This window comes from Cannabis sativa, chromosome 1, assembly GCF_029168945.1.
Source record: "Cannabis sativa cultivar Pink pepper isolate KNU-18-1 chromosome 1, ASM2916894v1, whole genome shotgun sequence".
Lineage (NCBI taxonomy): Eukaryota > Viridiplantae > Streptophyta > Magnoliopsida > Rosales > Cannabaceae > Cannabis > Cannabis sativa.
Window position 1 is genome coordinate 13,714,459 of NC_083601.1, and position 13,162 is coordinate 13,727,620.

Below are 13,162 nucleotides of genomic sequence, written 5' to 3' on the forward strand. Positions count from 1 at the left end.
ATTTTCAGGAAGCTGCCCCACCAAGATATTCAATAGTTTGACAGAGTCTAGCAGGCAATCTAAAACAAAACATGGCACAAGTGGAAATAAATTGAACAGAAGCTTTCAACATTACTTTCCCAAATATTTGAACTAATGTATATACAATAGAATCAGAAGTAAATTTTCATCTTTAACATTTGAACATGATGTCATTGTCTTATGCAGTTGTATTTCTTAATCGTAATTTTTAACTATTAGATTATTATGACATCGGAAAAACTGGCGCTGAAAATCATCATACGATTCAAGTTTTATTGTGTTATATGCATTATAGATATCATACTAAAAAAATTTGAAGCATTGATGAATGAAGAATACAATATGGTCAGCAACAACATTCTTTTCTGTCCCCTCCAGTATATATACCATTTCTTTCTGCTATTCGTAGGCTGAAAAATGAATATTGTTTATTTTTCTTTTATAAAAAAAAAAATCCCTCATCAGATGCTACCCTGCTGCTGGCTCCTAAAGCCATCCCAACTATCTGGGAATTTAGTTACATATTCCAATTGTAGATACACATCTATTGGCTATTCTCTCTAGCATATGTCTGAGCTTTCTCCAAGTGTCTTCAACTTAATTCTTGAAATAAGCTCTGTTACTTTGTTGCAAAAAGGATTGAGGTGGGCAAGCATGATTTTCACTTGTATTCCTGTTAATATAATCTTTAGATACAATTGGACAGTCACCTTAACTACAATGTTGCTCTTGTCAGAAAATCATTTACTGCAAGACTGGCATCTCCATGAGCCACTGCATCATCCGGCTCTGGCATGAAAAGAGTCGAAGTCGATGCCTGCAAATTATATTCCCAATTATTAATGCAGAAAGGAACTATCAGATCATAGTGAAATGTTAGCAATAATACATCAAATATCCGAGTATTTAGTTGTCGCTAATCAAAAAGTTGACACCAATTTGGTAAAGGCGGCATAAAAAATCCTTACATTACAACAAACGGGCTGGTACTATTTAACCAGAAGAAAAACTGATATACCTAGTTTTATACAGCTAGGGTATCTTAAGATATAGTGGTAACTGGTATACAAGTGATAGATCTCCAATGAGGTTCACTTATGTGAGAGGGATAACTAACAAGCTAAGTTCTTTCACTTAGCTTAGTTGTCATAGTGGTTTTGTAGTTCATAGTTGTTGGTTATGTTCTGTTAAGAACTTTATTAGTAGGTTGTTTTCTGTTAGAGCAGTCGTTAGTTGAAGAGTATAAATAAATGGTTTTTGGTTGTAACTTGTAATAGTGAGTTTTAGACTCTTGGGAGATTAGCTATCTCGAACTAGCTACTGTTCTTCTTTGTATTCTGGTAATGTGTTGGACTTAGTCTCTAATTGAGGCTAAGGTTTCAAGAAATTTAAGTAAGATTTCTGGTGTGTGTGTGGGTTTTTGGCTGAGTTTGTATCATTGGTATCAAAGCAAATCTATCCTACAATGGCTGATAAGAAAGTAGAATCTTTGGAGAAAAAAATAGAGTTTAGAAAAGCACAAAGATCTATGAAGGAGGCTATTAACCAGACCATGCAGAAGGTCACCGTGCAAGCTAAGGTTCCGGCAAAGAAGATGGCAGAGACGGTGGCGGGCGGCAGCGAGCTTGCACATCGGAACAGGCAAACTGACGGCGATGGGCAGAGACCAGAGAACTGCTTGAGTTTCTCGGTTTCACAGAAAATCAGCGACATGGGGATTTTATTGCTTCTAGTAGTTTGAATACTAAGGTTGAGCAGCTATTAAGGAAGTTATTAAACACAAGCCATCTGTGGGATACCAAAGGAGGGCTATAAGAAGTTGACAGCTGAATACCAAGAAAAGAAAGTTAAAGAGGTGTGTTTTAGGTGTAGTGAGAAGTTCCACTATGGTCGTGTGCAAAAAGGAGTTGAATGTCATAATGGTTCACGAGGATGAGTTGAAAAATGGAGAAGTGTCAATGGAGGAAGAACAAGAAGGCAAGAGGAGATATGTACAGATAATGTGGAATTGTCTCTCGACTCTTTGGAATGTTGGTCTAGCCCCAACCCCCTTAACGTGAAATGATAGATTAAGGACCAGCCGGTAGGGGAGCTAATTGTTCAGCCCGAGAAGCTTCTTGGTGTAAGATCCGGTAGCAAAACCAACTCGACAAAGGAAGTCGAAGTTTTAATCAAATGGCAAGGCTTATCATATTGTGAAGCCACTTGGGAGTCTGCGGCATAAGGCTTCAGTTTCCAGATTTTAACCTTGAGGACAAGGTTCAAAAATTGGGGGGAAGTAATGATAGATCTCCAATGAGGTTCACTTATGTGAGAAGAGGGATAACTAACTAAGCCTAGTAGTTTTAACTTGGCTTAGTTGTCTTAGTGGTTTATATTATGTTCTGTTGGGAATTTAATTAGTAGGTTGTTATGTTTCTGTTAGAGCAGTAATTAGTTGAAGAGTATAAATAAATGGATTTCAGTTGTAATAAGGAGTTTTACACTCATGGGAGATTGGCTTCTAATGTGGTATCTCGAATTAGTCTCTAATTGAGGTTAGGGTTTGAGACACAAAAGTAAGTGATTTCTCTAGTGTGTTTGTGGGTGTTGTTTCTCGGCTGATAAATCTAGTTTTTTATACTACAGCTAGGGTATCTTAAAATATAGTGGTAGCTGGTATACAAGTGTAAAAGTTCATTACTTCCACCATTTATTTAGCAAATCAAATTCTTAAGATGACTATTAGAAAAACAAATATTTCATAAAATAGTGTAAATACTAAAAAGTAAAATTTAAAATATGAAGTCCACAAGCAATGTTACATTTGTGTTTTTGTAAGGGAACTATTAAGTGAGATACAATGTCAGTATACTCAACTAGGTGCACATGCCCCTGAAAAAAAAGGAAAAACAGTGTGGGGTTACACATACCTTCGCATCAAGCTGCACCTCTCCATTGTTATCCGCAATAAGACATGCGCCGTGTGCCTTCAACCACTCAATACATTCCTCTAATCCATCTGAATCTTTTTCATCATTTTCAGAAGACACACTAGAGAAGCCCAGAACCTGAGAGATGTAGGAAACAGGTAATGTAGGCCGATAAGATCGAGATATGCAGCTCACTGCCTTAAACCGCATCTTTTCAACATATAGATCTGCAGAAATTTTAATACTGTGTTATATAATATGATCATTCTTTTAAAAAAAAAATCATTAAAATGGAGATAGCAACTTGGCTAAAACTCACCCATTACACAAGTGTTCAAATTTGGAGCTGTTTTAAAGAGCCTGAAGAACATAACATAGTTTCCAGAGGTAACAGCAGCACGAACTGCAAGAGCATGCTTTACAGCATTATCCCTTTTTGCTTCCCTTGATAATCTGAACTCAATTTCACAACAATATTGAAGGTCATTACAAGAGTTGCAACATAGTAGAAGGATGGTAAATAGCGAATGAAATTTCCTCAAATCATAACTGACCTTGACATGGATGATACAAGATCTCTGTTGTTACTAGAGTGCATGATAACACATAGTAAGTTGTATGCAGCAAACTCCATGTGGCATCCCTCAATTCCTTCAGCATAAAGGGATTGCAACTGAGATTGGCACTGAAATTGCATAAAAGAGTTCATCGAAAATGTAACTTGTGAAGACATGAGGTAACCAATATTCTTTTGATAAAAAAAGAACGAAATATCATTTTTACAACAGGAGGTGCAGGCAATAATATCATAATTACAGCACATTTATACTTGACAAGATCGGTCATCAATGACACAATCAAATCGAATGGATTTTAACAGATGGAATAAAATAATACACAAGGAAAATTCTTGATTACACAGGAAAAAGACACCTGCAAATTTTCTCTTCAAATTTTTATTCAATGTATTAATAAGATATAATCTTAAATTAAGTCCTATGCGGAAGTACTTTTTTTCAAATTTTTTTAATGAAGTGTTCGTTGTAGTAACGGAACCCAACCTGTAAATTTTCAAAAAAAATTAAATAATTTACCGCACCGAGATAAATTTGAGTTTTTTCAAACACGCTTAGAAAAGCGGAATATGAGCAACTTTGTTGTCGGTACTATAAATTATTCGAAATTATTCAAAAATTAACAGGAAGGATGAGTAACTACAACGAACACCATCGTAAAATAAATAAATAAAGGGAAATTTTATTTACACCCAAAAACTTATAAATACATGATGCATCTCATTTCAATAATTTTTATTTTACATAAAATATATAATTTTAATTACATTAATTTTTTTAAAAAAAAATTCCACTTCATATTCTTAAAAAGTATACCTATCAAACAAAAATAAATTATATTTTAAATATTATAACAGAAAATTAAAATAAAAAAAGATACAAAATTTATTAAAAAAAATTATACATTATTTAAAAAAAATTATGAAAATAAAATAAAAATAAATATTGAAATTAACACAAAATAATGTGAGAAAAAAAATTTGAAAAAATATTAAGAGTAACTTTTAAAAATTATTTTAAACTTAATTTTTTTAAATATTGGGGTGTACTTATTATTTTTGTGGGGTGCAAATAGAACTCTCCATAAATAAATAATAGGCAAAAAAAAATACTCAAGCATGTATTTTTGGTGGCAAAGATTAAGAGAGGTTTCTTTTCTCCGCAAACTAGGTTAAAAAAGAGGTTCAAACATGAGCTTGACCGTAGCAGTTGTCTTGATCTCAATAACGAAAAATACCCTTTAGAGATACGCTGGAAAAAAACAAACCTGATTATACTCGGGCAGGTCCCCAACCTCCAATGCTAATCGTGCATGAGTTTCATAAACCTGAAACATAATATGGAAATGAATACAATAGTAACTTCTGTCCGTGCTAAAACCCAAATCTTCACTTGGTGGTAACGGTATAAATACTGAGTCATGGTGACATTATTTAAATATCCAAACAAAATACACAACCAATCTAAGCTTTAATATGAAAGCCTCGAAAATATAATTATTTAAATTGAGTATATGTGTAAATATAGCCAGATTAAATGTTGCATTCATGTATTCTCTGTTGTTTTAATATCACAAGTTAACTATTAACGTGCACGAGACAAATAGATAAGTAGATGTTACATGAGAGAGAGGAAGAGAGTTTTTGAAACAAACCTTTACTGTTAGTTGATTTTGAATTCTTTGCACTGTTAAATCCTGACGAATGGACTTCAACTGATCACACTTATACAGGTAATTCTTTTGAGAATTTTGAACCATAAGCAGAGCTTTTTCTAGTACTTCTTCCGGTCTTACCTGTGAGGGCAAAAAGGATCAAAAGCTAATTATAAATACATGAAAAGCAACAGTTAATAAACCAACCAAATGAGATAATAATATTACAGTAGCTGGATCAGGGGCAGAAGTAAGCCGCAGATAACGTTTCTCAATTTCCTGGCATGTCCCCTTGACAGTAAAAGAATCCCAGTCAATGTCTTCAACGGCCCTGCTGCCATCATCTTCAAAATTATTGCTAAGTGCCATCACAGTTGCCCTTCTAGAATATAAATCTCTAGACACAGCACCTTTTGATTTGAAGTGATGAAATTCTGCTCCATTTCCTTGCCGTTTTTCAAAACGCTTGGAACGACTTTCACGTCTCCTTCTTTCCTCTGGCGAATTTGCCAGTGCCACTGCTCCCGTGTAATATTCTGTTAAACTTTGTTCCTTGTCACTATCACTAGATGCATCACCATTGCCAGCAGCACCAAAATTGTCAATGAGACGCTGCCTTTTTCCTGGCTTTTGGGTGATTTTGTTTGCCCCTTTTTGCTCCACTGAAGAAAATCTTGCATCAGTTAAATTTCCATCCTTGCTCCCAGTATTCATCATTAAGGTCTGCACAAATTAAAACTATTACAGTCTGAAACAAAAAAACTTCTATCTTCTCCTTTGTCCCAAAAATTAAGTTATTTAGCAATTTGACAATCTGGTGTTACAACATAATGCTACAAATCATAGCAAAGTTTAACATTAAATTCTAAAGAACTAATTCAATCTTTGTATCGTAATAAACATTTTGTATTTAGTATTAAAAAAAAATTGTGCAACTTAAAGAATATCTGAAAAACATTAAAAAAAAGTGTCTGCATTTTCAAGGGAATTCAAAGAGAATAAGAAGAGGAAGAAAGATATATGAACCCATTTGGGATAGCTTTTTACTTTTATTTGGACAGGCTGACATAAAATAATTTTCCAAATTACAAAACATTTTAAAGTTTTTTTTTTTGAAAAAAAGAGGAGAGATCATTGTCAAAACATTTTAGAGTATTTTTTATCAGGACAAGATACAAATATAAATATATTATTAAGATAAAAAATAAAATAAAAAGCATCAAAATTTCATAGAAGCTCGTAACAAGTTCTCATCTTTTTAAAAGAGCTTACTAGAGATACAGAACCTACTTTGAAAAACTATCCAAACAGATAAATACTTTAAACTGATCCAAGCAATCCCAAAAGTGATTTTTGGCCTCTAGACGAAGTATCGTGTTGAATAGACTCATAAGGACTAAATTTAAAGACATAAATTAACAAATCAATTTTTTCCCTTACAAAGAGCCTAAAAGGTGTGTTACAAAATCAAATGTGCAAATCCCAAAACCACCCACAAAAGGAGCTTTCTAACCCGGTACCCCCATAATAGCTTTTTATTGCTATGAACTATTAACGTAGCTTAGTTATACCTTACAACTAAACAATCGTACTCAATCCATATAAAACTCAAAAGGCAACAAAGGTTCTCACATGATACTGTTTCTAGTGCAAGTGACTGGATAGAAGATAGAGACAAAAAATGCAAATTACATAATCAACACTGATTGTGTTTGAGAAATGGCCACAAGCGAAGGAAAAAAAAAACAAAAAACATGCACAGACTCACAATTACAATAACAATACCTTTTTGTCCCTTTCATTGGCATGTGGCCAACCTGCACATTTTAATGTACTTTGATTGATAGATGCTGACATTTCAACAAGTTTATCCTCTGGTAGAGGCTCCCACCTACTTTTTGTTCGTCTACTTGGAATCTTTAACTTATTTTCCAATGAAGAAACATGAGTCAAACTCTGTACGTTGCTGCAACATAAGATACATCTCATGGATCAGTTGACAACACTGAAACCTGAGACTTGAGTAAACAATAATTCTAATGCTATATCAGGTGTAAATTAGCCCCAGCCCCACATTTACAACCCAAAATCTAACCAATTGGTTGGCTCGTGCTTGTAAATGTTGCCATCAATATAGAACAGAACTAAGCATGGATTTTATATCTACCTCTTAATCAGAAATGAAACAATGTCCTTAACATTAATACACATGTAGCAAGTGCGGGATTAGATGAGAATGAGATCAATGTCCAACAACATACAATGTTTCAATTTTACCAATAAACATTAGTTAACTTGTTATGTTGATAACTAATTTGGATTACATAGGAAATGAATATATAATAGAAATAAAGTTTGGACAACAAAAATACAAAACAACAGGCCAAGCACATACATTTCAGAAAAAATTTAGTACTACTTACGTAGCCTTTAAAAAAGGCCCATGTGTAAAAGAGGAGAAAGAGAGGTGAAAGTAGAGAGAGAGAGAGAGAGAGAGAGAGAGAGAGAGAGAGAGAGAGAGAGAGAGACCCTTGCTTCACAGAATCTGCAATTGGCACTGGGAAAAGAGGCTCAACATCCCAGTTACGCGTGTAAAGTGTACCATCAGCCCTGGCATTGGTGATCATCTAGAAAATGGGTGAATAACATTAATTAATAGTAGCACATTCATATGCTTGTCTACTGACAAGGATACTATAAACATATAGTGCAAGTATGAACTATTTGTGCTTGTACATATGCCTGTCTGAATTAGACATATTTATACAGACCAAGACATAGATCAATGGGATTCATTTCTGCAATTATTATAAATTTATAAGCTTACCTCTTTCATGACCGCCTCACAAGCTGTCATTTGTTTATCATCTTTACATCGAGCCAAAGCCCTCTCAACATAACCACGTAGGGACTTGGGAAACATATTAGGCTACAAAGCAAGTAACTAAAAACGTTAACTGCTGCAACTAACCATTAAATCGCTAACCATATTATTTTGGAATCACTTCGACATGATATTATGACATCAAAGTTGGCATCAGTCTAGCAGTACAAACAATCCATATGTAGCACAAGGTTAGCAAGAACTTAACAGAATAATTAGTGTCACAAGCCACAGAAAATTAACAGGATCATGGTGACCTAATTCAAGCAACTAACTTTTACGGATTTAGTTCATTAAAAAAAAAAAAAAGATTCCACTGTCCTTATTTGAGTAACAATATGTGCATGAAGGATTTATATCAATAAGGTGATTCCACAAAACCAATCACATGATACCAATAAGGTGAGCACCTAACGATTTAGACTTCTTACCTTAAGCAAAGAATCTGCACCAGCACTAGATGAGACGTTGTCATTTGGCTTTGGTATCGAAACATTGATATACGCAGGTTTAGCTGCTGCACCTGTTACAGAACTATCCTTGTCGTTCTTCGATAAACCCAAATTCAAATTCGATGCGATTCTTGGGTTGGTGGGGATCTGCAGTTTCCCTATCCTTCGAGTATCTAAAGATTGAACATTTTGCGAAGGTGATTGAAAAGTCTGGGGTGACGGTGGTACCTGATGAACAGAAGCATATTGCAAACTTGATCCTTGAGGGCATGAAGGCACCGGAGGCTGCTGATGAGTTGCAGAATACTGTGAACTGGATCCTGGAGAGTAAAAAGACTTTTGTTGATCCTGAAAGTTGCTATAGGAAGAATTTTGATCCAAAGGCTTTTGAAGGTGGGGTTGATTTGGACTACTATGGTGAATTTGAGATGCGGGAGCATCATGTCTCCAGTAACCATCGTGAGCACCATTTGGTAAAGCACCCGACTGACCAAAACAAAAATCAACAAAAACATAGTAATATAAAAACTAATCAAATACAACTTATTTATGTAACCAACCAATGAAAAAAGTTCATTCTAGCCACACAAAAATCTAAAGACAATATAAACATATTATCTAATGTTTCTCGTATAAATAATGTATATCTATATATATACAAACACATATATACAACATTTTTGCCTTGAAACGAACCACTCACACACAAACCCAAGTAGTCTACCCATCTTAATAATATCTTAACTAAAGAGAACCACACGGGGTGCCTTGAGTTCAGCAATGAGAATACACAGTGAAACACACTTGCTCTTTATTAACAAAATTGAGGAAACCTTACTTCACTGTCAACTCAGCGAAATGAATAGCAAGAAGGAAAAGTCAAGCCCAAAAATGTTGTATGGCAAGTTGCAAGCAAACAATTGCAATTTAGCATAACAGGAAAAGGATGAGAATATCGACACAACATAAATCAAGGCAATATGATAGCTGGTACAACGAGTAAGATGACTTTACATGTCTAGTTAAGTGCAGAATCAGAGCCAAACTTTAAACTTCTAAATTAAAATAAATAAAAAAACATAAGGATGGTGTAGACCGTAGATGGCTTGTGGTTCATTGCATAGGCATATGTGTGTGCGTGTGTGGAGAATAAAAAAGAAAAAGAGTTTCTGGTCATTGGTCTTGATTCTTGATGAACAATCCTAATAAAGAAATATCAGCTGAAACCTATTAGAGCAAAATCAAACTACAATTGGTTTTGTAGTCCGACCAATTTGTATGAGAAGTGGACAGGGACTAATTAACAATAATAACAAGAAGAAAGATTCAAAAAATAGCGACTACTTGCATCTATACCAACAATGCTTGGCTGCTCTGACAAATGAAAATTAAGCATGTGTAGTTCTTCTATGATATGGGCACACATACTTTATTCAAGATGTAATGATATTTTACAACACTCATCACAATCATCACGATTGCTCATAAGATGTCAATATTAAAGATCTAATACGTATACGAAGCAAATAATTGAATAAACAAAACATGAACTAACACATAATGGTGTGTAGTTTCCTCCTATACTCTGGAAAAGAAAATTCAAACCTGAACAGGAGGGAATTCAGATGAACTGGACTCGGGCCTCCAAGATGAAGCGTAAGGTGGTGGACCTGGAGGAGGACCGGGAGGTGGACCTGGGGGCGTAAAGGGAGGGGGAGGTGGAAGTGGACCTGGAGGTGGAGGTGGCAGTTGTTGGCTGTTCAAAGTTGGATAGCTAGAGGTGACACTAGGAACTGAACCTCCAAAATTAGATGTTCCAGGCACAGACAGATTCTCTGTCCCAGGAGCACAGGGGACCTCTGACTGATTGTAATAATCTACCCATTGCTTATATTGTTGTTGATAATTATGTGATGTTGCACTTGCAGTTGCAGTTGTAGTTGTAGTTGTAGCCCCAGAACTGTAAGCACTGGTTGTGCCTGAATTGTAATGTGGATATTGTTGAGAAGAATAATTTGCATAACTGGCATCATTCCACGAGGTCGTCTGATTATTGTAACTGCTACTTGAGTAACCTCCAGCTGTCTGATAATCACCAGGATTGTAATAAGTGCTTGAATAACTTGCAGAGCCAGCATAAGACCCAGTATTCTGAAATGAGGAAATAGGCTGATAAGGAGCACCTGTGTTTTGATATGCTCCTACGGGTTGTGAATAGGAAGGGTTAGATTGTTGTTGATAGCCGTTGTAGTAGCTTGAGTATCCTGAGCTTCCATAACCATATGGATCAGAAGAATTTGTGTATGATGCATATCCATTGTAATCTTGTGGTGCATTTACTGTTCCCAAACTTGATGAACTAGAAACAGGAGGTTGCATGTGTTGTTCATAGTGGTAGGTTGAGTTAGAAGGCATTCCACTAGATGTGGAGTTATCCACCTTATGAGCTGTCCATGATACGGCTTCATTGCCTGCTGCTAAAGGAAGATGCGAAGATGTTTGTCCTTGACTTGCGTATACATGTCGATTCTATAACAAACAACAATTTACACTAAGTTAGTTAATAGTCAATACAAGCATTGTAAGAACTTATGTCAAATTTAAACCTCAACTATTGCACAAGATACAAGTTGTTCTAGACATTTAATTGCATCATAAAAATAATAATTTTGCAACTATGAAAGACCTAGAAGCATGCCATATAAAGTCGTTAACTGTTTCACTAGAAAGTGCTTGCATAGGAAAAGATTAAGCGCCAGTTCAATTATATTACATCAAAGTAACAGAAAATACACACTAAAACTGGAAACAACACCAGAAGTTTAACGATGCACGAGTTATTCTATAAAGCTTGGTTGTTCTTCATGTAGCAATCATTAGTGTATACTAGCCCTACCCTCAAACTTCCCTAAGGTAAGCAAATCGCCCGTGATGTAGCAAAATAAGAAAAATAGAACTATCCCATCAAACTAATCCAGTTTGGTGTTAAGAAAGATAAGGAAGCTACCTCGAGCGAATTGGAGTCCAGTGGAGCTATGGCCTCGGTATTACCTCCTTGGTTCATCATTACATTAACATTCTACCAAAGACAAAGACAAAAACAAATTTTCAATAAACCAATAGCTTTACTTAAAATTAAACAAATTACAAATTAGACATAGCATAAATAACTGCAAAATCATACAAAAACCCTAATTGGGTCTTAGCAAATCCTATCAATACTAACCTTCAAAAAAGCACCATAGAGCTCGAAAAGCACCAAATTCCTCAAAGATAATTCGAAGTAGGTCAGGGTACGGAAGAAGAAAAAAAAAAAAACCCAAGGGGAAAAGGAAAAACAAATTGAGATCAACAAGAACCCAGAAAAGCAAAAATGAAATTATACAACAAAAACGATAATAGAACAAGTAACAGTAATGAATGGACAACCAAAAATAAAGTAGAAACGTAAGAATCAAAAAACCAAAATAGGTTCGGAGAATTTTGAGACAAGAACAGGAAAAGTAAAACTAATATAAAAAACAATACAGTTAAGAGAGAGAAGAAGAAGAAGGAGATGGGATTGAGCCGGGTGATGGTGTAGGTCTGGCGTGTGGTGAAATGGTGTTTGGGAGGGGGTAGGACCAGGGACCCTCTTAAACGTTGGCGGTAGAGACTAGAGAAAGATAATTATTTGCAACCCCGGCTCACTCAGATTTCCTCCTCTTTTACTAACAAACTGGCCCTAATTTTTTTTCCGGAAATTTTATTTCACAAATACCCAACAAAAAATAACTGAATAAAATATGTTTTTATGGAATTATGATATTTTTTACATTGACCATTTTAGGTTGTTTTAAAAAATATTATTAATATAGTATAATGTTACAATAATGTGAAAAATAATGTTATTTAAACTCTAAAAAAATACAAATTTGTAAAAATATTGTTGACCTTATTTTTAGTCAATGACACAGAGTTAATAAAACGATGATATAAGTGTTTGAACAATAACAAAGATTATGAAAAAAATGTAAAGGACATATGAAATTTATAGAGGTTCAGCCCTTTCAACAGTAATATCCTACTCTGGTGTTTGTTGTATTGCTTTTACGAAAGTATATCAAGATCACAGGGTCTGGCCAGGTGAGTTTCTCAATATCCCTCAAAAATGTTACAAATTATTGATGCTGAAAAATGGTCAACACTAATTCGCTAGATTGACGAGATAAATAATGAATTTAAGTAAATAATTTAGAGACACAAATTTATAGTAGTTCATTTCCCATGTCGTGATGATAATGAAGCTACGTTTACGTCTACTTTGAGTTTTTATTTCTCACGAAAATTACAAGAAACTGGTTAAGTGTGGGGCTCAAATTTCTAGAGAGAAAAAGTATAGAGAGATGATATGACCTTATGAGGACTGTTGATGCTAAAACATGGCCAACATCAGCTCACTAGATTAACGAGATGATTAATAAGTTTAAGTAAGTAATTTAGAGAGACAAAATTTATAGTAGTTCACCCCCTATGTTGCGATAGTAACCTGACTACGTCTACTTCGAGTTTTTATTTCTCAAGAGATGGTAATTACAGCGATGGACTAAGTATCAGAAACTCCAAATCTAGAGAGAGAAAGTCTAAAGAGAGAAGCTCTCACCTTGTGGGTAGTTTTCTAAATG

The 13,162-nt window shown here is 34.8% G+C and overlaps 1 protein-coding gene across 2 annotated transcripts; it reads right to left on the reverse strand.

Moving 5' to 3' along the window:
- Positions 1–319: 319 nt before the first annotated feature.
- On the reverse strand, positions 320–12,224 carry LOC115707685 (SAC3 family protein A). Of its 2 annotated transcripts, XM_061104426.1 has the most exons (14): positions 11,725–12,222; positions 11,506–11,577; positions 10,104–11,027; positions 8,478–8,984; positions 7,990–8,091; positions 7,692–7,789; positions 6,948–7,128; positions 5,391–5,885; positions 5,163–5,303; positions 4,776–4,835; positions 3,488–3,618; positions 3,253–3,386; positions 2,934–3,160; positions 320–838 (listed from the first exon to the last, which is right to left on the reverse strand). In XM_061104426.1, the coding sequence occupies exons 2-14, from the start codon at positions 11,563–11,565 to the stop codon at positions 737–739; spliced, it is 3,162 nt and encodes a 1,053-aa protein (XP_060960409.1). In that variant the 5' UTR covers positions 11,566–11,577; positions 11,725–12,222; the 3' UTR covers positions 320–736. The 2 variants fall into 2 exon arrangements, with proteins under 2 accessions (XP_060960409.1, XP_060960414.1); XM_061104431.1 differs by lacking the exon at positions 320–838 and having other exon boundaries at positions 2,989–3,177; positions 11,725–12,224.
- Positions 12,225–13,162: the final 938 nt, after the last annotated feature.